At 43.7% G+C, this 22,811-nt stretch overlaps 1 protein-coding gene across 3 annotated transcripts in view; it reads left to right on the top strand.

The window, feature by feature from the left end:
* The window catches only part of TMEM131L (transmembrane 131 like), a 160,503-nt gene that overhangs the window by 6,997 nt on the left and 130,695 nt on the right, over nt 1-22,811 (top strand). For all 3 annotated transcript variants that reach the window (XM_074377138.1, XM_074377132.1, XM_074377143.1), the window contains exon 3: nt 3,176-3,219. In XM_074377138.1, coding sequence (XP_074233239.1) covers nt 3,176-3,219 — 44 coding nt within the window. The remainder of the gene's footprint in view (nt 1-3,175; nt 3,220-22,811) is intronic.

The raw sequence follows: 22,811 nt of genomic DNA, 5'->3' as shown, positions 1-22,811 counted from the left end.
AGCGAGAGAATTAGAATAGCTCATGCAAGGGCCCTGAGGCACTGTCAAGAGGGAGTGGGGAGAAGTTACAGGGTTTGGTTTCTGACCTTTGAGAGCTTGGTGGTGTTGGGGAGATAAGGCCGTGTTCAAGTGCTGAAATGTAGACACTGAGGGGAGAGAGGAGCTGTGTGTGTTGGTGGGTCTGTTAAGGCTCCTGGGAGAGCGGGGCCGCTTAGAGACTTGCATTGGCCTGGAACCTCACGTGGGTGTGTATGCTGAGGTTTTGAATGGGAGCCAGCCTGTCTGCTGAAGTGTGGTTGTAGAGATTGGGATCAGTGTGTCAAGTTCAAGTGACAGTTGCTCAAGTCCAGGTTCAGGAGCTTGGAGTGTACCTGACTAGCGGTTAGGCAGCCATGGTAGGTTCTTGAGCAGAGATTAACACGATGATCTTGACTCCTGGGTCCATACTATGCAGGTGGGAAGTAATGACTGATGTTGAGGAAGGTTGGTTCCTCGTTGACACACAGGATGGGTTGAAGGCAGCATTCTTTTTAAAAACAATTTTTAATTGAGATATAATTGATGTGCAATATACATATATTTCAGGTGTATAACATAGTGATCATAATTTTTGAAGCTTATACTCCATTTATAATTATTATGAAATATTGGCTAGATTCCCTGAGCTGTGCAATAATACATCCTTGTAGCTTATTTATCTTATACATAGTAGTTTGTATCTCTTAGTCCCCTACCCCTGTCTTCCCTCTTCTCATTGGTAACTTCTAGTTTGTTCTCTGTATCCGTGAATCTTTCTTTTTTTGTTATATTTACTAGTTTGTCTTTTTTTTTAGATGCCACATATAAATGATATCATCATATGGTATTTGTCTTTCTCTAGCTTATTTCACCAAGCATAACCTCCAAGTCTATCCATATTGTTGTAAATGGCAAAATTTCATCATTTTTAATGGCTGAGTTATATTCCATTGTGTGTATGTGTATGCACACACACGTACATACATAAACATTTAAATATATATTCCTCATCTTCTTTATCCATTCATCTGTTGATGGACACTTAAGCTGCTTCCATGTCTTGGCTATTGTAAATTGTACTGCTGTGAACATTGGGGTGCATGTATCTTTTCAAATTAGTGTTTTCATTTTTTCTTGATATATACCCAAGAGTGGAATTGCTGGATCATATGGTAGTTCTGCTTTTAGTTTTCTGAGAAACCCCTATACTGTTCTCCATAGTGGCTGTACCAGTTTACCATCCCACCAATAGTGCATGAGGGTTCCCTTTTCTCCCTGTCCTTGAGAGGCAGCCGTCTTAAACAGAGTGACAAGCCCGTCTGTGGTGGTAATGCAGGCCTGGGCTACTGAAGGCTTGGTCTAATTTGCTGGCAGACAGGATGGAGGACAGTCTGAACTTTATTTCCGATGAGTGGGTAAGTCCTCATGCTTGGAGATAAAGGAGACCAGTGTAAGATGACCTTAAGGTTTGCCCAGGGGTCAAGGAGTATGATGGCATCCTGAACAGAAGGAGGCCCTTGGCAGGGATCCCTGTCTTTGAGAAGTCTGGTATGGGTCATAATTGTCTCTGGGGACACAAAGTGCGTATATCCTGGAGGTTCTGGCAGTAGGGCTGGAGCTGTAAACGAATTCATCTGACACGGACTGTGGAGTCCCTGGCATGTGCTGGGCACGGCTCAGTGCTGTGCTGACCAGAGCCACCCGAGCCTTGGCTCTTGTGGGAGGATAGGCTTTTGTTGAGTATCTGCATGTGTGATTGAGTAGTTGGGGCCGGAGGCTGGGGTTTGGTCTGATGGTTGCCAGCGTAGGTCAGCATTTGGAGGGCATTAGTGGAGAGGGGTCTGGGCCCAGGAGGACTGGCAGTGATGGGGAGGAAGAGGGCAGTGTGACCAAGAGAAGCTGGAGGAACGGAAAGGGTCGGTACTCCCGAAGCCACTGAGCTTGGGGAAGACTCTTCTGTCACCAGCGCATCTTCCAGGCAGACAGCAGTGAAGCGTTTAACTGGATCTGCCCTTCCGTTTCTATTGCAAGCACCTTTCCTTTTCCCCTCCCGGTATGTGATTTTTGGTCCCATTTTGGCCCTGGCAGTCTTGGAGAAGATGTTGAAAGTCCTTTCGAGTATGATATGTATGCCATGTATAATGTTATCAGCCTTTTTACGTTGGTGTCAAAATATACCATTGGTTCATTTGGAGGAGTCTGAGCTAAACAGTGCATTTTTGATATTGGGGGATTTGAATTATCATTAAATTTTATCTCGTGTGATTAAACTTAAACATCAAAGAAAGGCTTGTGGAGAGAGGAGTTTTGTCGAATTTTGAGATTATGTTTTGGCTGTGATTTTAATAGGTAGAATGTTTACTTACAATGACTATCTAAGAGATCACTTGGCAATTTATGGCTTTTAGTGGTGTCATTCTAATGTCATTCTTTTTTCCAATAAATATTTATTGAATGTCTGTGAGATTTTTTAAAAATTGTATTTGCATTCTTCTTTTAATTGACATATAGCCAGTTTACAGTGTGTCAATTTCTGGTGCACAGCATAGTGTTTCAGTCATACATATACATACATCTGTTCATTTTCATATTCTTTTTCATTATAGCTTATTACAAGTTGTTGAATATAGTTCCCTGTGCTATACAGTAGGACCTTGTTGTTTATCTATTTTATATACATTAGTATCTGTAAATTTCAAATTCCCAATTTATCTTTTCCCACCTCCTTTACCCCCTGGTAACCATAAGTTTGTTCTCTGTGAGTCTGTTTCTGTTTTATAAATAAGTTCGTTTGTGTCTTTTTTTTTTAAGATTCCACATATGAGTGACATATGGTATTTTTCTTTCTCTTTCAGTCTTACTTCATTTAGGATGACAATCTCCAGGTGCATCCATGTCACTGCAAATGGCATTATTTTATTCTGTTTTATGGCTGATTAGTATTCCATTGTATAAATACACCACAACTTCTCTATCCAGTCATCTGTTGATGGACATTTGGGTTGTTTCCATGTCTTGGCTGTTGTAAATCGTGCTGCTGTGAACATTGGGGTCGTCACCCCTGTGAGAGTTGAAGAACAGTTTTTTATTTGTTTTGTTGTTTTGGAGATTTCATGTTCCTTTGAAACAACTGTTAAAGCATGTTCTTTCTCAATAGGGTGATTCTGAAGAGGATATGGAGGACCATTCTCAAGAGCAAAGGTAAGGAAAAAAGTGGGAGCAAATATATGCTGAATTTCCTTGCCTGCTAGGATGCTATCTGAAGTCTTGGCCTATGTCTGTGCTTGTATATCTAATATTATCTGTGATGTACCTTTGTCTTTGGCATTGGGGTGTCTGTACTCTCTAATAATTAATATGACTTTGTTTAAAATAAGGTTGCACAGAAAGCTGTTAAAGTACCCCCTCCTCCCACACCAACTTCACTTCTCCATGGCGTGCTTACACCTTCCTTCTTGTTTACAAACATCTATGGAGCATCAGGCATGGTGCTGTGTGCTGGACTTAAAACATTGACCAAGACCTGTTTGTGTGTAATAGAGAAGTCAGACATTATTGTTAAAAAAAAAAAAGTATGCTTATAATAAGAACTATCAAGAATTAGATTTCTGTAGTAGAGAGTAATGAGGTGGATAGGGTGGTCAGGTGGTCAGAGGTGACAGCTGAAGCCTGGAGGATGTGTGGGAGCAGCCATTCAGCAGGTGGAGGGAATGACAGGTGCAAAGGCCCTGTGGTAGGAAGCCCTGGCAGCAATCCAGGAACTTGGGGCAGGTAATGTGGTTTTGTAGGATAGTGAGATGAGGCTACAGTAAGGAGGTTGGGTTTTATTATTATTATTTTTTTTTAATGTTTTTTAAGTGTGGGATGAGTTGTCAAAAGATTTAAAGCAGGGGCTAGCAAATCAAAAGATGAAAATTAAATTTTTAAGAGACTGCTTTGGCCATGGGACAGTCTTGGTTAGTTGTCAAACTGGGATATCTGGTCCCTTGGGGGTACATGAAGATACTAAGTGGTACCTGGGCATGGGGATAACTTTCAGAGGATCAGCTTTTAATCCCCAACATTTGTATATTCTCCTGAAACTAATCTGTCTGTAGGTTGCAAGTTGTCCTTTTCCACGTCTTCTTTTGCAATCTCACATCTCCACTTTGCCAAAGAAGGGCATACTTCTTACCCAGCCCTGATCCTGCTGTGTGCTTCATCTTGGGCGAAGGGACAGTGTGAAATATTGGTTAGGAGAAAGCAGTTTAACTCTGATTGGATGACAGATTGATTTGTACTCTGGTGGTTTTCAAATCTCTCTGTAAAATTGAAGGCGGACCCGATCAAATTGGCAGTTATTAGACCATCAAAAGTTCTTTTCAATGATAGATAAATTGATTTTTGGATCAAGTGCTGAGGGAGTTTAGAGAATCTAGGGCCAGTGCTATACAAAGCTGCTTCCTGAATCACATGTACTTGTGTGAACAAGCTTTTCCAGTGCTTATGTTCAAACCAAACAGACAAAAAAAAACCAAGGACGGTAAGATGAACTTGGTGCTGATCACTGCTGTCTCATTCTAGCAGTAATATTGACATGAACCAATTGGGGGAAAGACAGGTCCATCCATCTCATTAAAGGATGCATTTTTAATAAAATGTGAATTTGTATGTTCAGTTACCTGTCTAAATTTGTGAAACTTGTTGGTTTGATTAGTTGTGTGCTAATCAAAATCACATCAATAATTCAGAAGAAAAAAAATTTAAGGTCTCGACCCTGTGGTCACAGGAAATCTCAATTTACAGTTTTGTTGAATAAGGCTTTGAATGTAAATATATATTACTTTCAAATTCTTTGTGGGACTTTTCAGCAAGAGAGGAAAAAAAGCCTCTCTGTATATTTTCAAAAATGGATGATGACAGATGTCATTGCAGTGGTATTTAGAGTCCTTTGAATATATTTGAAAAAGTGTGAGTTTTATGAAAAACGCTGATATTTATAGTACACTAGAAATTACATTCTTTGCAAACATTTAAACGCGGAGTGTAACACCTTAAATACTGGGGTCACTTAACTATATGGGGCAGCGTTCAGAGTTTGTCACAGTCTTGTTTGAGGGTCTGGAAGCAAGAAACACTGAGAAGTGCTGGTGGTGGTTCCGGCTGGGCTGGCGGTGGTGGGGACGGAAGTACGAGGAGGGGTCTGAGATGAATTTCTGTTGACTTGGTCGTGGAGAGGGAGAGAGGAAAACCGTGGAGGGCTTCTGGAATTCCAGTTCAGCATCTGGGGAGAGGATGACTGTGATGGGAGAGGATCTAGTGGGAAGGAGATCAGCCCGCTTGGCTGTCTTCTCGGAATCTCAGGCTTGATGGAACACGTCCCGGGGAGGGGGCAGGTGGGCAGGTGGGCAGGGGAGGTGAGTGTGGAGTGGGAATGCCCGGGCTGGGCTCCGGGGGCCTTGTGTGTGTGCCTTGGCCCTGGTTTTCCTCTTTTCCAGGTGTAGTTCTCCTCTTTCTTATGAATGAGAACCAGTTTCTTTTCACCAACTTCTCGTCACAGGTAAAGGTATTAAGTCGGATTTTATCCTTGTTGCTGATTTGACACAGATTATCAGAGTGAAGGTGTGGGAGTGAGGGAGATTGAGACAATGGCTTTCAAGCCTTTTGACAGTGACTCACAGTAAAAGATACATTTTACATCACCATTGCTTGCGCACCCAAAGGCAACCTGTGTGGATGTGTGAATATGTCCCTGTATGCTTATTTATTTATGTATAAAATAGTGCTTACTTTTGCTACCTGTGGTGTCCTCTGTTTTCTATTTCATTTTTTTTTATTGTGGCAAAATACATATATTTACCATTTTAGCCATTTTTAAGTGTAGAGTTCTGTATATTAGGTAAATTCACATTGTGCAACCATCATGACCATCTGTCCATGGAACTTGTTTTGTTTGTTTTTATGTGTGTATTTTTTTTTCCTTTTTCAGTTTTAATAGGTAGAATGATTACAGTTTGCACACATATACATTATGTTGCATGTAAATACATATATACAGTGTACTGCATTTTTTTTTTAGTTTATATGTATGTACATTGTTTCTAAGAACAGATTAGAGCTTTGGCTTTTTAAATTTATATAGTTATCAAAGGAGTAAAGCCAACCACAAAATAAGAATCAACAGAATGCAGTAATCTAATATTAAAGGACAGTCAAATATGCTTATGCATATTCAAGAAATCAGTCATCTAAGTTATAAATAATAAGTAGTTCATTTGTTTTTAAGTGTAGAGTTCTGTGGTATTAAATAAATTCACATTGTTTGTAACCATCATGACCATCTGTCCAGGGAACTTTTTTATTTCATTCAAAAAATGCTAGTTGCTACGGCTGAGTTGATTTCAAAACTCCTTAATCATGATTCACAGTTTGGTCAGCCCTGATTTATATGTTTTAATCTTCTCAGAATCAACTATTCCAGCATTTTGCTGTGTTTTATCCCTAGTTGCTTTCCTTTTAGCTGGACTTCCAAGCCTCTTGGTTGCTTTTGGGTTTTTTTGTTTGTTTGTTTTCAGTTGAGATTTTTTTTCCTCTTGTGTGACAGCAAGTTCATGATGCAGGTTGGATGTTGAAAACCTTCTAGAACACCTTCGTGTCCATTTCCGTAGCTTCTTGTGTTCTCTCTGTGAATTCTAAATCTGATGTCCTTTGATGGGTAAAGTAATCACCAGAGTTCTTACTATTTATTTACCTTCTACTGCACAGAAGGGATTTTTTTAAGAAGATGAAAGTTTTAATACTTTCAAAACTCATATAATCTCTTGTGACTTTTAAATTAAACCTTTTGCTTTTAGGATACATGGAAAAGCTGTAAAGATCGTGCAGAGAGTTTACCCTAATGTCAGCGTCTTATGTTACTGGGGTACATTTGTCACAGCTGAGAAACCAGCACGGGTTCTTTACCATGAACGAAACTCCATTCTTTATCTGGATTTTCCTGGTTTCCCCCTAATGTTCTCTGTCCCAGGGTCCTACCCAGGACATCATATTCCTTTTAGTTGTCACATCTTAAGATCCTCTGGGTTGTGACAGTCAGACGTCCCTGACTTTCGAAACCTTGGCTGTTTTGAAGTTCTGGTCAGGTGTTTTGTAAAGTGTCCATCCATGTGGAGTGGTCTGAGGTTTTTCCTCATGCTTCTGTTACCGAGTCCAAAGTCGTTCTGCTTGCTGCACGACAGGCCAGTAACTCGGTAGACAAAGTGTTGGGGCAAGGAATAATGACTTTATTTGGAAAACCCGCCAACCTAGAAGATGGCCGACTACCGTCCTGGAGAACGATCTTCCCCAAATCTGAATTCAGGCTCTTTTTTTCCTAAAAAGGGGAAGGGGTGTGCTTGGTTGTTGCAGACTTCCTGGTGTAGGAATCCTTTGTTCTTGGAATCCTTTGTTCTTGCAGCTGTCCACGTGGGTCAGATCATGGTGTCCCTGTAAAACCTCCAACAAAACAAACTTTTCCTATTCTGCAACTTGTTATCTCTATACGAATGCGAAGGTGTTATGCCCTTAAAGGTCAGAGTCTTGAGAATGGGCTCTCCTGTATATTTCAGGCTGTAGGCAACTTTCTGCAGAAGGTTCAGAGCCAGCAGAACTAAGCCTAGGAAACAGAGCACAGGGTTAAAGCCAAAGGAACGGCTCTAATGTGGAGTCAGATTTGTTCTTTTCTGTTACTGTCTGGTTGAGTTTATGGGCTTTGGGGAGGAGGAACATTCCCATCCTAGTCAAGGGTACCGCTGTCATCGTGACTTAGCACTTGACATTGACCTTGGCCACCTGGTGGAGGTGCTGCTGGTCAGCTCTTTCCACTGTAAAGTGACTTTTTTCTTAAACCTCTTTCTTCAGAGGCGAGTCATTAAGTGGAATTACACTCCACCTCCATGAATTATTTAGAATTCTTCTGTGTGGGAGATTTGTCTCTTCTCTCCCATCCATCGATTTACTCAGTCATTTATTTATGGCGCGGGTATTCATTTTCTACTCTGGGCTGTGATCAGTCCTAGGTTTGCCCTGCTCTTTTCATGCCATTTTCCCTTAACTTGATTTATGAAGTTGTTGGTATCTCTTCACACGTTTTTCAAATGCTTTTCGGATTGTCATTTTAATCACTCCCCTGCTGCGCTAACTTTAGTGAGATTAAGATGAACTTGAAGCAGGTGGGAAGGGTTAAATTGGAAACTGGAAAATTGCACCTCTTGGGGAGTGATAAAAAGAAAAAGAAAAAAAGAAAAGAAAAAGAAAGGAAAGAAAAAAAAAAAAGGAAAAATGAACTTGACTTCAGTAGAACCAGCATGTGTGAATCCCACAAAATGAGCGGGTCTCTGAGAGAACCCATATAGGAGAGCGGCTCCTGACTTGGATTCAAGAGAGCAATCTGACCATAAAAGAGAGTCTCAGGACGTCCCGGGGAAAGTGTAGGCGGCACTGACATGTCGCTGGAGAGTCTAGACCGTGAAGGGGGCTCTGTGTTTCACTCCCAGGCTGCCCATGGTGGGACCAGAACCAGACCACTGCTGACTGGGGAGCCGGCGCAGGGCACCAGAGCTGCTTGCCTGTAATCTCAAAGTTCGGAAAAGCTTTTAGGGTCATTGGCCTCATTGAAGATTTTGTTTATATTATCTTGACTTCATCTTCCGTGCATGCTATTTAATTGTTCTTGGTTGAAAGCCAAAGAAGCAATATTTGAAAAATGTCTTCCCTCTCTCTGGTCCAATCCCCCTTTTTCTCTGGGGTGTTCTCGGATATCCACAGTCATCTGTTCCTCCGCTGAGAAAGAAAGAGTGCTGCTGTGAATTCAGGGGGAGAGCGGAGGGGAGCGAGAATCGACTGCTCTCCGGGAAGCAGGTCCAGCTCTCCCATACGCCTTTGTGGAGTGTATTTGTTAGAAGGTGAAAAGTTTCAGCATTGGCCAAGTATGAATAGTATATTATGTCAACTTTTGAAATGATCATGTTAAATCACAAATACTGACTGGCTGGGGCTAGCTAAGTTGCTGTGGAAGGCCCCTTTCTGAAAAAATGTGCTTTTATCTGGTTGGAAGCAGCAGCAACATGTGTTCTCCTGAAACCGTTTACAGCCGTTAGAGGCCATCAGAAGAGTCAGAACACGAAGGAAATCTCATTAACCTTTCAGCAGCGTACTGAAAGATGTAATTGCAGACAAAAACGACTTAATCTTCAGGGAAGCTTCCTTTTGGCGATGAAGGGATCTCAGAGCCCCTCAGGGAACAGAACTCCTCTCCACTTTTCTTTGTTTTCCTTCAGAAATTGGAAACTGTGTTTTTAGCACAACCCTCAAGTTCCTTCCCTGTTGATAGGATCATGCATCTTAAACCTGAAGTTGGCTCCCCAGACTCCGTCCTGATCCTGAATGCCCTCTCTTCCCCTCGGTCATGTCCCTGGGCGATCATGCCTGCTCTCTGGGCTTTTTATGGAGAGAAGGAACTTGAACTCAGTGGTACCTGCTGCCCAGGGGCCTCACCTGTGCACTTGCCTACAGAGCTCTCCTCAGTGTGTCCTGCATGCAGCTCTGGGCTCAGTCTGCTGCAGCCCCTCCCCCACGCTGCTCCTCCAGCGTGGCCCCTTCCTCTCTGCTGACCTTGAACTCCTTTGCTGGAAGTCAGGAAGCCCCTCGCCTCCTCTCATACTCCCCGTCCCCAGTGGCTCACCAGGTCTGGCAGCATCTTCTTCAGATGGTCTCCTGCCTGGGTTTTACAGCTGCCACAGCCTGTTCTCCGCGTTCCTACCCAAGTGACGCATCTCAGACGTCCATCCTTGGGGGAGGGTCTCGCTCAGTGGTAGAGTGCATGCTTAGCATGCACTAAGTCCTGGGTCCAATCCCCAGGACCTCCATTAAAATAAATAAATAAGTAAATAAACCCATTTACCCCCCCCCCAAAAAAGATACATCCTTGCCTGTTATTCCTCTGACAAGCAGCCTTTTGTGGACCCCCTTACCTTCTGGATAAAGTGCACGGCACAAAGGCCTTTTGTGATGGAGGTGCTGCTCACCGGCCTTCCTCCCCCTGCTTCTCACTTCCCCTCATTCTCACAGCCTCTCTCTCTCCCTCTCTCCCTCTCTGCTGCCCAGACACTCTTCTCTCCCCTGGCAGACCCCTCACCCTGATCCATCCGTCTTGCTCCATGTGCATTGTGGGCTTCTCCCAGCCAGGCGCGTACCCCTCTGTGTACAGTCGCCTTTCTCAGGGGACCTGTCCGCGTCTCAGTCCACTGATTCCCCAGCATCTAACCTACTACCTCACCCCTTGGAGAGGAGCTGAGTATAGGGGTGCCCCCCTCCTACTTTTAACGTTTCTTTGACGTTGATTGCTTGTCGTGCTTCACCTGCTCTTCATATCCAAGTGCACAGACTGTGTTTGCCCTTGAAACCACAGTACTGGTATGAGTATTAGGGGCTGGTGGCTTTTAAATTGGGTTATTGCAGTCGGTGTGTTTTTAAAGAGACTGGGTTCTGAGCTCTCTCCCTCGTGCCCCGTGGTACCTTCTACAGGTTTGTATGGTCTCAGGAAAGTTGTAGAGTGAACAGATTGAGTCGTGGTCATGAGAGTATAAAGTGACTTCCCTTTGACTGTAATAAACTTCATAATTTAGATGTTGTCCTTTGAATATAGGCTTTAAACAGGGTTCTTGGTATGTATTGAGTTTGTTAAGCCATGAACTCCTTTTTGGGTTTTCTTAGGTTGTGAAATTTTTAGCAGAGCTTTTGACACTTCTATAATGATGTAGCCCTCAAATGAAATCAATTAGAAAATTAATATAATCGGATCAGAATCCTAATTCTGATTTTCATTGAAGTTTTTACTTCTACCAGAGATAGATAGATAGATAGATAGATAGATATATTTTTACACACTCTGGAGTGATGAGGGTTGTGCTAATTTGTATCTTTATGTTGAAAAGGATGTTTGAACCAAGTTTAATAATTCCAGGTATATTTTGAAGGGTTAATTTAGAATAAGGACAGGCAAAACACTTCATTAATGTTGGTATTACTGAAACAAAAAAGTGGAATTGAAGTCTGGAGAGCTTGGGTGTGTTCCGTAGATGTGGCGGTCTAGCATCAGGACCTGTGGGTTCATGACGTTAGACTAGGGGTGCCTTTAGGGGAAGTGGCTTAGCTAACCCTGAAAGTCTGACCCTCATTGGCTTCCTTCCCCTTGCCGCTCAGTGGCCTGACTATTTATTACTACTTGTCATAATATTTAATGGTGGAGTAACTGGAATCCATGCAGTCTGGTGGGCGTTCCAAGCAAAGAGCAAGGCAGATTCAACAGCCCAGGAAGAATTCCCCATGGAAATTACACATGGTTAAAAAGCATTAAAAAAAAGATTTGAGAAGCTTCATTTTAGACAGGAGTGAAGGTATGGCTCTGAGCAAGACATACTTGGGTGTTTTGCCATTGGGAACCCAACTTACGTCTTAAGAGATGAGCTGACATTTTGGTCATTTGGCGCTGCTTCTACCCCCCACCCCCCCCCGCAACAGAGGCCCAGGGGACTGAACCCAGGACTTTGTGCACACCAAGCACGTGCTCTACCCCTGAGCTGTACAACCTTCCCCCCAGTTTTGGGCTGCCTTTATGCAGCAAGCATTGCTCTTTGGGTTACTGTTTGCTCCCCTTGCCATGGTGGGCCAGTGAGAAATAAAGATACTCGAGATGGCTCGCAGTATATTGGCAGCAGTATTGATTAGTTCTGTAAAGGTGTCCCAGACATATTGTGACACCAAGCTGCTTATCCTTAAGAAGGTGTCAGAGTCTGGGATTTCCAGGTTTAAAGGAGAAATAGAATTTCCCAGGGCAGTGTTCTCTGTCTAGGAACACCAATAATAAGATAATGGGGTCTCCTAGGAGCTTGTTAATCTAGTTTTAAACAAATTGTCATCAAATTATTAGTTTGTTGTTAGAGTCTTCCACATCTGAAATAGGACTCCAGAGTGATAGTGACACCCCCCCCCCCCCGCCCCACATTGCCACTTTCCAAGTAATTACTATGGTAGTTTGGCCAGTATTTCACAGACTTCGTGCTCAATAAAGATGTTTTTGGAACCATTGTTTTAGGGTTTGCCATTTCATCTAATTTATAAATGATGCAAGAAGTCTTGTGTGCTTATTGTAGTCTTTCCTAGTGTTTCCCCGCATAACAGTGGGGATGTAGTTTTGAAAAGTGCTCTGAGCATAAAAATTCTGTGAAATCAAAAAAAAAAAAAGCATTTATTGAGAATTTGCAGTCATTTAAAAGTTACTCACTGGTGATTCCTTGTTTTTTTTCCCTTCTCCCAAAATCTTTTAATAAAATGTATGTTTCAGGAAAATGGCCATATTTGCCTGCTGGCATTATTCCCTCTACCATATGGATACTTAGCCCAGGTGGGGAAGCCTGGGTTTAGTGCCGTACCTGCTTCCCCCTACACCCCGACTCCAGTTCCTGTTGTTTCTACCCAGTTTGTTCCAGCAAACATGGCTCTGAATGGCATGTGGCTCTTGAGCTAAAACCAAACTTCCCCAGTAGTAAAGCTGATTTGTCAGCTGTGGAATGTCCAAAGGAGCCCACTGCTGCATCTGAAGGTAGTGCCCAGAGAATAGCTTCTGTGAAAGGGAAGACGCAGCGTGTGGCCTCCTGAGGTGACCGCTGTGGAAATGTACATAGCAACTGTGTCACGTGGACGCCGCCTTGTATGACGGTGACTTTCCGGGCTGTGCGACCTACCTGCGGGTGTTGGTTCCTGTAACTGTCACTCAGTTATTGGTAATAGGTGAAGTCCTGTTTGAATAACAGTCCAACAGTGTTCCAGTTGACAGTTGCAGCAGATGCACGTATTAGGAATTTTTGGTGAAGTAATTCTGCTGGGATTATGATTAATCTTTATCTCTTAAAGTCAGGCCATGTTCATCCAGTTAATACATTCAGAGTTGGATTTAAATCATTGCCTAGGACTTTATGGTTTATAGAGTGCTTTTCACACGTGCATTTTTCTTAGGAAACCGGCATGTATGTACTGGTATTCCCGTTTTGTAGCTGAGGAACAAGTTGCTAAAGGCAAAGCAGTTTAAGATCACAGAGCTACGTGGTGGCAGAACAGGCCAGCCAGCTGGGGTGTCCTCTTCCCAGATCCACTGGTCCACCTTGTATCTATAGTGAAGTAGGTTAGAAAACCATTTTCCCAGTTAGGTATACTCCATACCTGCTCTCCACAGAAGGAAGGTAAGTCTAAGATTGATGTGTGAAAGCAGGTGAATTCTCTAGGAAGCTTTAGCAGCTGGGGTTCCTAGCAAACCCCTGGGAAAAGTGAGCATGGCTCTTGTAAGGCAGACCCCGAGCCGGGTCTTCAGAACCCTTCACTGTGCACTGGATGGTTTGCTTCTTCAGTTTCACACGATTTCTAAGTGTTCCTCCACTGTCAGCTGCATGGCTTTTGGAATCATTGGGAAAGTTTACCTCTGGGATTTTAGGGTGACAATTTGGAACACCTGCCACTGCAGCGCCCGCCGAGAGGTTGCCCTGTGTCCTCGGATGGACGTGCTATCCGGTGAGCTGGCTTTGCTTTGTGATTAGATATTTTCAGCTTCAAGTAACAGAGAGCCCTGACTCAACCAGCTCAAATAATAAAGAATGTAATTATGTCACTTAACAAGAAGCCCGGAGGCAGGGTGGTGCTGGGTTGGTTTACTGAGCAGGTGAGCCCAGCCAGGCAGCCGGGCTCTTCCCACCTGTCTGTGCTGTGGGCCCCTGTTCGGCCCAGCAGCCCCCGCCACCCAGCTTGCGGGAGGCCTGCGGGCCTTGCAGGGCTTCCCACGTGAACATCGTGATCAGGTTACAAGAGCCTTGGTCCTGTGCCTTTCTCAGGGGCACCCCTCGGCGAACTTCCCTTTACACCTCACAGGTCAAAATGGGTCTGTACCTACTCACCCTGCACCCTCCCCAGCCTAGGGAGTGGTGGGACCGCTGGGATCAGCCTTGGGGTCAGTCACGGGGAATGGTGCACCCCGAGCTGCTGTAGGGGAGGGGCTGGGTGGGAGAGGGTCATTGCAGTCCCTGTCACTTGTGCCCAGCAAGGAAGGGAAGAGCCAGGCAGCGTTTCTCAAAGTCTCGTCCTGGAACCGACAGAATCAGCAGCGCCTGGGAACCTGTCGGGCCCGTTCCCAGACCCCACCCCAGGCCTGCTGAATCAGAGGCTCCCGGGTGGGGCCTGCGAGCTGTTTGAACAAGCCTTCCAAGTGATTGTGATGCAGCCCAGGGCCGAGAACCACAGGTCCCGGCCAAGGCATCTAAGGAAGCACTTTCTGAAATATGCTTTTGGTTGAAGCAGAAGTGGACTTGCAGATGAAACAGTGGGTGCGAGTGGGGAGACCTGGCTGTCCTGCAGCACCGGCCCCCCATCACCACCTGGGGTTTTAGCAAACCCAGATACCCATGTCCCTCTCGGTGATCAGGCTTCAGCCAGCCGACCCAGTTTTCCTAACAGAGTTCTGTCGTGGTTATGGGGTTGGGAATAGGTTCCAGGGTGAGCCTGACTGTCCCTCACCCCCCGCCGGTTGAGGTCCATCCGGCCCTGGCAGGCCTGGTCAACAGGTGGGTGAGGCCGTCCAGGGCGGCTTCCAGAGAGAACTGAGGAACTTTCTCAGGGATAATCCATTCATTATAAGGGAAGTGAATCTGGCAGAAAACCTTGGCCCCAAAACAGAAAGTCTCAGTTATGGGATGGGAGTGGCCATTCACAGTACTGGGCGGTGTGTATGTGCTCAGATCTGCTTCTTGGCCCAGCTCCCTGTGGGCACGTGGCTGTATGTGTGTGTGTGAGAGAGAGTGTGTGAGCCTGTAAGGGGGCTTGCTAGGACATGAGGAAGCATATTACTTAAGTAAAAACTGAAAGAAGTGTTCTAAAAATGCTGTGAGAAAGTGGGGGGTGGGCAGAAGCAGCACAGGCCCCACCCACACCGCAGGACCTTGCACATCCGGCCCGATTCCCCCACCCCACCCCGTCTCCCGGCTGGGATGCTGGCTGGAGGAGCAGGGATGGTACCCAGGGGCAGGGCAGGGCTGGACGGAAGGGACATGGTTGAGACCAGGGCCTTGGGTGGCTGAGCCTGTCCTGAGACCCCTTGGGGGAGGGAGGCCCCCCCAGGCAAAGCACAGGCTGGCGGTTCCCTGCGCTCTTTGTGGTGCAGTGGGAGCCGTTGGCAGCTGAAGGGGCCAGAGTGGGGAGGGCTGGAGGAAGAAGCCCAAGTTCAGGTGTGCTGCCTTAGTTTCCTGGGGCTGCCATAACAAAGTACCGCAAACTGGGTTGCTTCAAACAACACAAGTTTATTCTCTCTCAGTTCTGGGGGCTGGGAATCTGAAAGCGAGGTGTTGGCAGGGCCACACTCCCTCTGAACCATGTAAGGGGGCTCCCTCCTTGCCTCTCCTTAGCTTCTGCGGACTTGCCAGTGACCTTCAAGATCCTTGGCTTGCAACCGCATCCCTCCAGGCTCTGCCTCTGACATCACACACGGGTCTCCTTGTGTGTCTCCGTGTTTTCACATGGCTGTCTCCTTAGAACGGGCCCACCCTACCCCATAAGGCCTGATCTCAACTAATGACATCTGCGACCACCCTGTTTCCAAGTAAGGTCGGGTTCTGAGGTCCCGCGGGTTAGGACCACAGCATGTCATCATCGGGCACACAATGCAAGCTGCTACAAATGGAGACTCGCTCCTGAGCCCTCCTGAGGGTCACCTCACCTCCTTTCCCTGTGCCCTCCCCCAACTCTGGGGCTCCTAGGAAACACCTTTGGTACTGAGCTGGTGCCCTGTGAAGCCACTGGCTGGGACTGTCATTCTTTGAGCTGCATTTCCAGGACTCCAGGGGCCGCAGCAGGCCCCACGGGTTTTCTTTACCAACTCATTGAACCTGGCCTTTTGGTGGAATGGGTTTTATTTCTAAATTATGTCTTTGTGTATCTGCAAGAGCACATCCAAGGGAGTTCTTTATTTTATTTACACAAAATTGTGGGCGCTAGAGACAAGAAATTTTTTTGTGGGTTTTTTTTTTTGTTTGTTTTGTTTTTCCTTCTGGGAAAATTGAAGAATATTTCAGTATATACTGAGGCTTAGCAAATAGGCAAAACCTTGAAATCAAACCACAGTCCTTTGATTCGTATTCAGAAAAATACAACCACTGAAGCTGCCGCCGGGCTGCGTGTGTTGTGTTGGGTCTGCGTGTGGAAGTATCTGAAACTGGTTTTATTCCAGTTTAAACCCAGCAAATGAAGCGGCTTGGGTTGACTCGCATGCTGCAGCCGATCCCTGAGAGCCGTTTATTGGTTTGGAGGGAGAATCCTTCTGTTGCTTCCTGGAAATGCTCGAATCACGAAAATGAGTCTCCTTCTGCTTCCGTGTGCTTTAGCTGCCATGATCTGGGTGTGTTAATAGCGCTCACGGAAGGAATAGCTGCTGTTACTGTGAATGTTAATACTTTATCTCTCCGTCTACTTTGAGGATAAATGTCACATCCAAATTGCCTGTTAGTTTGACTTTCGTGTAACTTAATTAGCAGATTTCATGTTTGGGGAAAATCTGATCTGTGATCTTGAAATTGGTTACCGTTGGCGTAATTCGTGGGCAATTAGGCGCCTTCGCAGTGATGACTCTGGTCATTAGAGGGCTGGGGTAATTTGAGGTTGAAATGTGAGAGTGAGGTGGAGAAAGCCCTTGCACGCTAGTCCTTAATCTTATAATCCATTTAACCTGGGTTGTAAATTCAGGTTTCGTTTTAATTTGGAAGTGTGTTTAGGTAGTTGGGAAGGGGTTTCATTAATTGACCACATTTAGACCATAATTAAGGGAGGAAGGTACTTCCCAATTGCCTAAGCTTCTTAAAGTTACCGTGGATACAGTAAGGGTCCATTAAAGTCGTGTTGCTCCCCATTGGAAACTGAATTCCAGATGGAAAAAATGAGCCGAAAACCAAAGCACACAAGCACAACCAAGACAAAACGCAGTTCAGAGATGTGTCGTGGGCACTGTTTTGGAGAGTTCAGAAACATATTCGTGGCATGTGGAGCTGGGTTCATGGACGCTCAGATACCAGGTGACCTGGTCTCTTGCTGAGTTTAAGGACCGTCTCTCACTTAAACGCACGCTATTTACATTTTCTTTTTATTTCTGCTTTTGAATTGGGGATAAAAAGGGAAACTGGAGAAGGAGAGAGATGCTTCAGGAGACCTGCACACCTGGGATATTAACTAATAAAAGGAGAGAAGGGGGAGGTAAGTGGAATAGGATACTGGGATGAGGGAAAAAACATCTAGAGAGTTTGGACTGTGTTTTTTCTCTATGCCCCCTTCCCTTTGGGATTTTGATCAGGTAGGTGGTAATTATAGGTGTTGATCATATGAAATTAAATCTCAGTCTTCTGTATTGTTTTCTTAGTGAACCATGTCAGTTTTCTGTCTCTCTCTAAAATCATTCAGATGGTTAGTAAAAATCACTCTTACTCCTTTAAGTCTGTTTCGGGACAACTTTATTTTGTCACATTAGTCGTTTTCTTCCAGTTTGTATGGTTTGTGCATTTATTATTTTTTAAACATACTGAAAACCCTCCATATATATTTAATATAGTTATTCTCTGTATTGCCTTTTAAGTAATACAGGTGGTCTCCGACATGGAATAGTTCAACTTTATAAAGGTTCAACTTCACGATGGTGCAAAAGCGATACGCACTCAGCAGACGTCGTGTGTGGAACTTGGAATTTGCGTCTTTTCCCGGGCTAGCAGTGTGTGATCTGATCCTCTCGTGTAGTGCTGGGCACCGGCAGCTCCCAGTCAGCCAGGCGATCACGAGCAAACAACCGATATACACTGACAGTCATTCTGTTTTCCACTTTCAGGACGGTATTTAGTCAGTGACATGGGATAGTCAACACTTTATTGGCTCTGTTTTAGGTGATTTTGCCCAAACTGTAGGCCAACGTAAGTGTCTGAAGTATGTTTAAGGTAGGCTGCACCAAGCTAGGTGTTCAGTGGGTTCGGTGTATGAAATGCATTTTTGACTTAACGATACTTTCAGCGTATGGTGGGTTTGTCTGGACATAACCCTGTGGTATATTGAGGAAGAGCTGTACTTTCGTGGAGTACTACTTTTTTGTAGAGTACTTTTTTTTTTTTTTAAGGTTTCTTCTGTTTTCCCAAATAAACGCTTTTAGTATCCAGAAGTTATTTAGACTATTAGAGTATGTGGGTTTTCTAAACTTACCACTTTTGAGGCATTTATCCTATGATGTCTAGTTTTACATATATTTGGTGGCTTTTCGCACATGTTATTTCTCCTGTAAAACAGAATCCTGAGCACGAGACTTTAGCATACTTCTTATTATAGTAAATAAGTATTTAGCTTAATTTTTATGGAAATTGAAGTGCTGAAGCGGTAAGTCTGTTCTGGCCTTCAGGGAGAAGGGCTGGAAGGGTAGGTGACCTGATCGGTTTACTTTGTGCCGCTGCACACGGGTGGCCACACCAACCTGCTGCCCTTGCAGCTGTGTCCCCCTGGAGGAGGCCTCTAATTCAGATTTGTACAAAAGCACCATACGGGCAAGTCCTGACCTTGACTCTACTTGCTACCGTTTTTATTTTATTTTTATTTTTTATTGAAGGATAGTTGATGTACAGTGTTGTATTAGTTTCTGGTATGCAGCATAGTGATTCAGTTATACGTACATATATATTCTTACTCATATTCTTTTTTTATTATCGGTTATACAGTATATTGAATGTAGTTCCCTGTGCTGTATGATAGCACCTTGTTGTTTATTCTGTATACAGTAGTGTGTATCTGTTAATCCCAAACTCAATTTATCCCTCCCCTTCTGACCTTTTTCCTTTGGTAGCCATAAATTTGTTTTCTATGTCTTTGCGTCTCTTTCTCTTTTGTAAATAAGTTCATTTGCATCATTTTTAAAGAATTTACACATAAGTGACATCATATGATATTTGTCTCTCTGTCCAACTTACCTCACTAAGTGTAATATTTTCTAGGTCCATCCATGTTGCTTCAAGTGGCATTATTTCATTCTTTTTTATGGCTGAGTAGTATTCCATTGTGTGTATATGTGTGTGTGTGTATATGTGTATATATATGTACACCACAACTTTGTTATCCAGTCAGTGAACATTTAGGTTGCTTCCATGTCTTGGCTATTGTTGCTATGAACATTGGGGTGCATGTATTTTTTCGAATTGGAGTTTTCTCTGGATATATGCCCAGGAGTGGGATTACCTCGTTTTTTAAGGACTCTCCATACTGTTTTCCATAATGGTGGTACCAGTTTACATTCCCATCAGCATTGTAGGAGGGGTTCCTTTCTCCACATTCTCTCCAGCATTTATCATTTGTGAGCTTTTTAACAATGGCCATTCTGATCAGTGTGAGGTGATTACTTTATTGTAGTTTTGATTTGCATTTCTCCGATAATTAGCGATATTGAGCATCTTTTCATGTGCTGGTTGCCCATCTGCATGTTTTCGTTGGAGAATGTCTGTTTAGCTCTTCTGCCCATTTTTTGAATGAGTTGTTTGTTTTTTTTTTGTTACTGAGTTGTATGAACTGTTTGTATTTTCTGGAAGTTAAGCCCTTGTCAGTCGCATCATTTGCAAATGTTTTCTCCCTGTCTGCGGGTTGCCTTTTTTGTTTTGTTTATGGTTTCCTTTGCTGTGCAAAAAGCTTATAAATTTAATTAGGTTCCGTTTGTTTATTTTTGCTTTTATTTCTGTTGCCTAGGGAAATGCTACAGTTTTTATTATACTGGGCATGTATCCCTTTTGTAGCCTAAAAAATTCACTTGGATATTAAATTAAAATTAATTTTTAAAACTAAGCATGCTGGTTTTCCTACACAGTTTCCAGTATAGAACACACGGCTGTGTATTGTCACCTGGTCCGTGTGACCTTGTAGAGCCGACCTCAGCTGGAAGATGAGGGCAGTGAAACCAGGATTCTGGCTGTAGACAACTGACAGTTATCAAATGTCTCACATTTCTGGTTGTTTTTGTAAGTATCAGCTTATTTAATTCAGGGACCCTCCCAACAGAAGGTGACCATCTCGCCATTTCATTGTGACCGCGGTGACTCATGCCTCTCAGTTCTTCCACGGCTGAGAAGTGGTGGAGCTGAGATGAGTCCCAGGATCAAACCACCGGACTCGGATTTCTCACGTCTACAGGCATAAAAGAACTAGAAAGTTCTCCCTTGTGCTCATTTCTTTCTTTAGTTTCCCTCTGTTCTAACATGAGTAGAACAAGAAACACAAGGTGGGCAAGTGCCATTTATTTACATGTATTGAAATGTTGTTAATCCATGTAACAAAATGCAGTATTGAGTTATGAAAACTTTGACCCAAAGATTATTTAAAAGAACAGTTTTTTTAAAGGTACATCATTTAGCTCCAGCGAGCTGATCAAAACATCCATGAGGGTGGTGCCTTACAGTTAACATATTGGTCTGATTGTAGGTAATTCTTAATAATTAAATGCATAGTATTATTTTTCTCTTCAGTTCGCTTGGGATTGAAAATAGTGAGAGCTTGTTGAAAATTTGTATTTTCACTCATCCTCATCCAAATCACTTCATTTTCCATGTTGGAGAGATTTTCAAAGGCTATTTTGAATCTCTACAGTTAACAAATACGCACAAAACTTTGCTTAAGTCATTGTTTGAGTCCCAAGGTTATGCAGAAAGTATCTCAGAGTTACCAGATTGGACCTGGGGAAAATGAATATTCTGCTGTGATCAGTGATGAAAAGACAATATTCCAGTAATAGGAACCGGCATTGCATGTTACTAGAAAACTCGTAAGCGCTGATTAAACTAGGATGTTATAAACACAGGCTCTGCTCTCAAGGGCTGTAGATAACGTTTTTAAGAAGGAATGTGTGACTCTGGCGACACATAATGTGTGCTTATGAGCTGGGTTTTCAGTTTGGTTCTTTTTTGTGTGGGGTTTTATTTAATTAATTAATTTTTATTGAAGTGCAGTCAATTACAGTGTGTCAATCTCTGGGACATTGTGCTGTACACCAGGGTTTGGTTCTCTTTACTTATCTCTTTGGCTTCATAGGATGTTGGGTTGGGGCTAGGGGAGGGAGAACAGAACAGGAAGCTGGGCGGAGTTCGCGGGTGTGGAGGGGTCCTGGATGAGAGGAATCCTGAGTGGGAGGGTGGGCGGTGGGCGGAGTGGAGGAGACAGCTGGTGAGGAGGGGCTCAAGACGGTAGGAACTGAGCCAGGCTCGGCCCCTTCCTGTCAGGTTTCTGAGGTGGTTGTGGGCAGAGCTATGAAATAAGATGTGAAACTCCCGTGGAGGTGGGAAGGATGACCTGAGACAGGGCGTGACTTCTAACCTTGTGGTAGGGTCGTAGGTCCGTGGCTGAAAAGTGTGCTTGGAGCCAGACCATCTGGGTTGGGAGCTGACATCCTACTTCTTAGCAAGTTGCCAGAGCTCTCTGTGCCTCAGTTTCCCCTGCTCTAAAACGTGTGGATTGTGAATAGTTCTTACCACAGAGCTTGTAAGAAACAGGTAAGTAAGCGTAAGTGCTCCAGTATCACCTGCTGTGAGACTGAGGAGGTTGTCATCGTTTTAGTTGTGGCCCCCGTGGCACATCCAGGGACCCTGCTCCACCCTGCACCCTTTCCCTTCTCCAGGGGAGAATCCTGTTTTTTAGAAATTGTTGCTTTTGAGAAGCCAGAATTAATGTGGGTAAGGCCCCTGCCTCTGTGACTTACCAGCTGTGTGATCTTGAGCCTCAGTTTTCTCATCTGTAAAATTGGGACAGTAATTGTACCTGTAGCACAGTCACAGGATTATGCGAGGATTAAAGGCGTTCTGAGTAAAAGAAACTCTTCAGAGTGGAGTAGGCCGTCAGCAGCACATATCAAGGTGTGTGTGTGCTTTAGAGAAGTTAGACTGCTTCTTAAAGAAACAGTAGGCTAAGTTTACAAAGATATCCTTAAAAAGATGTTTATCTTTCTGTGCTGGGAAAAAATTAGAAACAACCTATATGGTGAACAGTACATCCATGTAGGTAATGTTATAGTAAAATATTTGAGAGAGAAAGATGTTTATGATAATGAATTTTTAATAGAAAAAATTATAGGCAGATGTTAACTTTTGTGATGATCATTTTGTAATACACACAAGTATCAACACAGTATATTGTACACCTGAAACTAATCTAATGTTATGTATCAGTTGTACTTCAGTAATGAAATCATTTCTCTTCAAGGGGGATGTTGACTGAGTGGGTCTGTGCCAGGTTCTATGGTAGGGCTACCCATATGTTTGTTTTATCTTTGTAACAGTTCCCAGGGATGCTGTTCAAATCAGGGAACTACCAGAGGTGGGGTGGGGTGGGGTGGGTATAGCTTGGTGATGGGGAGCATGGTTAACTTTCACAAGGTCCTGGGTTCAATTCCCGGTACCTCCATTTTAAAAATAAATAAATAAATAAAATTTTCCATTTAAAATAATTAAGTAAATAATTTAGTAAGTTAAATACTTTAATAAATCAAATAAACAAAAAAAGTTAAAAGAGAAGAAAACAGAACTACCTGTATGACACTGCACAGACAGACAGAATTGCTTGTGCAGTCTGGAAGAATGCACTTGAAGCTGTTCAGTGTTTTCACTTGGTAGTGAAATGTTATTTTTGCTTATTATGCCATAAGGTACATGAGAAAATAAGGCATCTTGGCTTAGGGAGACTCAGGATAA

Source organism: Camelus bactrianus, chromosome 2 (genome assembly GCF_048773025.1).
Source record: "Camelus bactrianus isolate YW-2024 breed Bactrian camel chromosome 2, ASM4877302v1, whole genome shotgun sequence".
Classification (NCBI taxonomy): Eukaryota; Metazoa; Chordata; class Mammalia; order Artiodactyla; family Camelidae; genus Camelus; species Camelus bactrianus.
The sequence above is the reverse complement of the archived record's forward strand: the minus strand, read 5'-3'. Positions and strand labels throughout refer to the sequence as shown.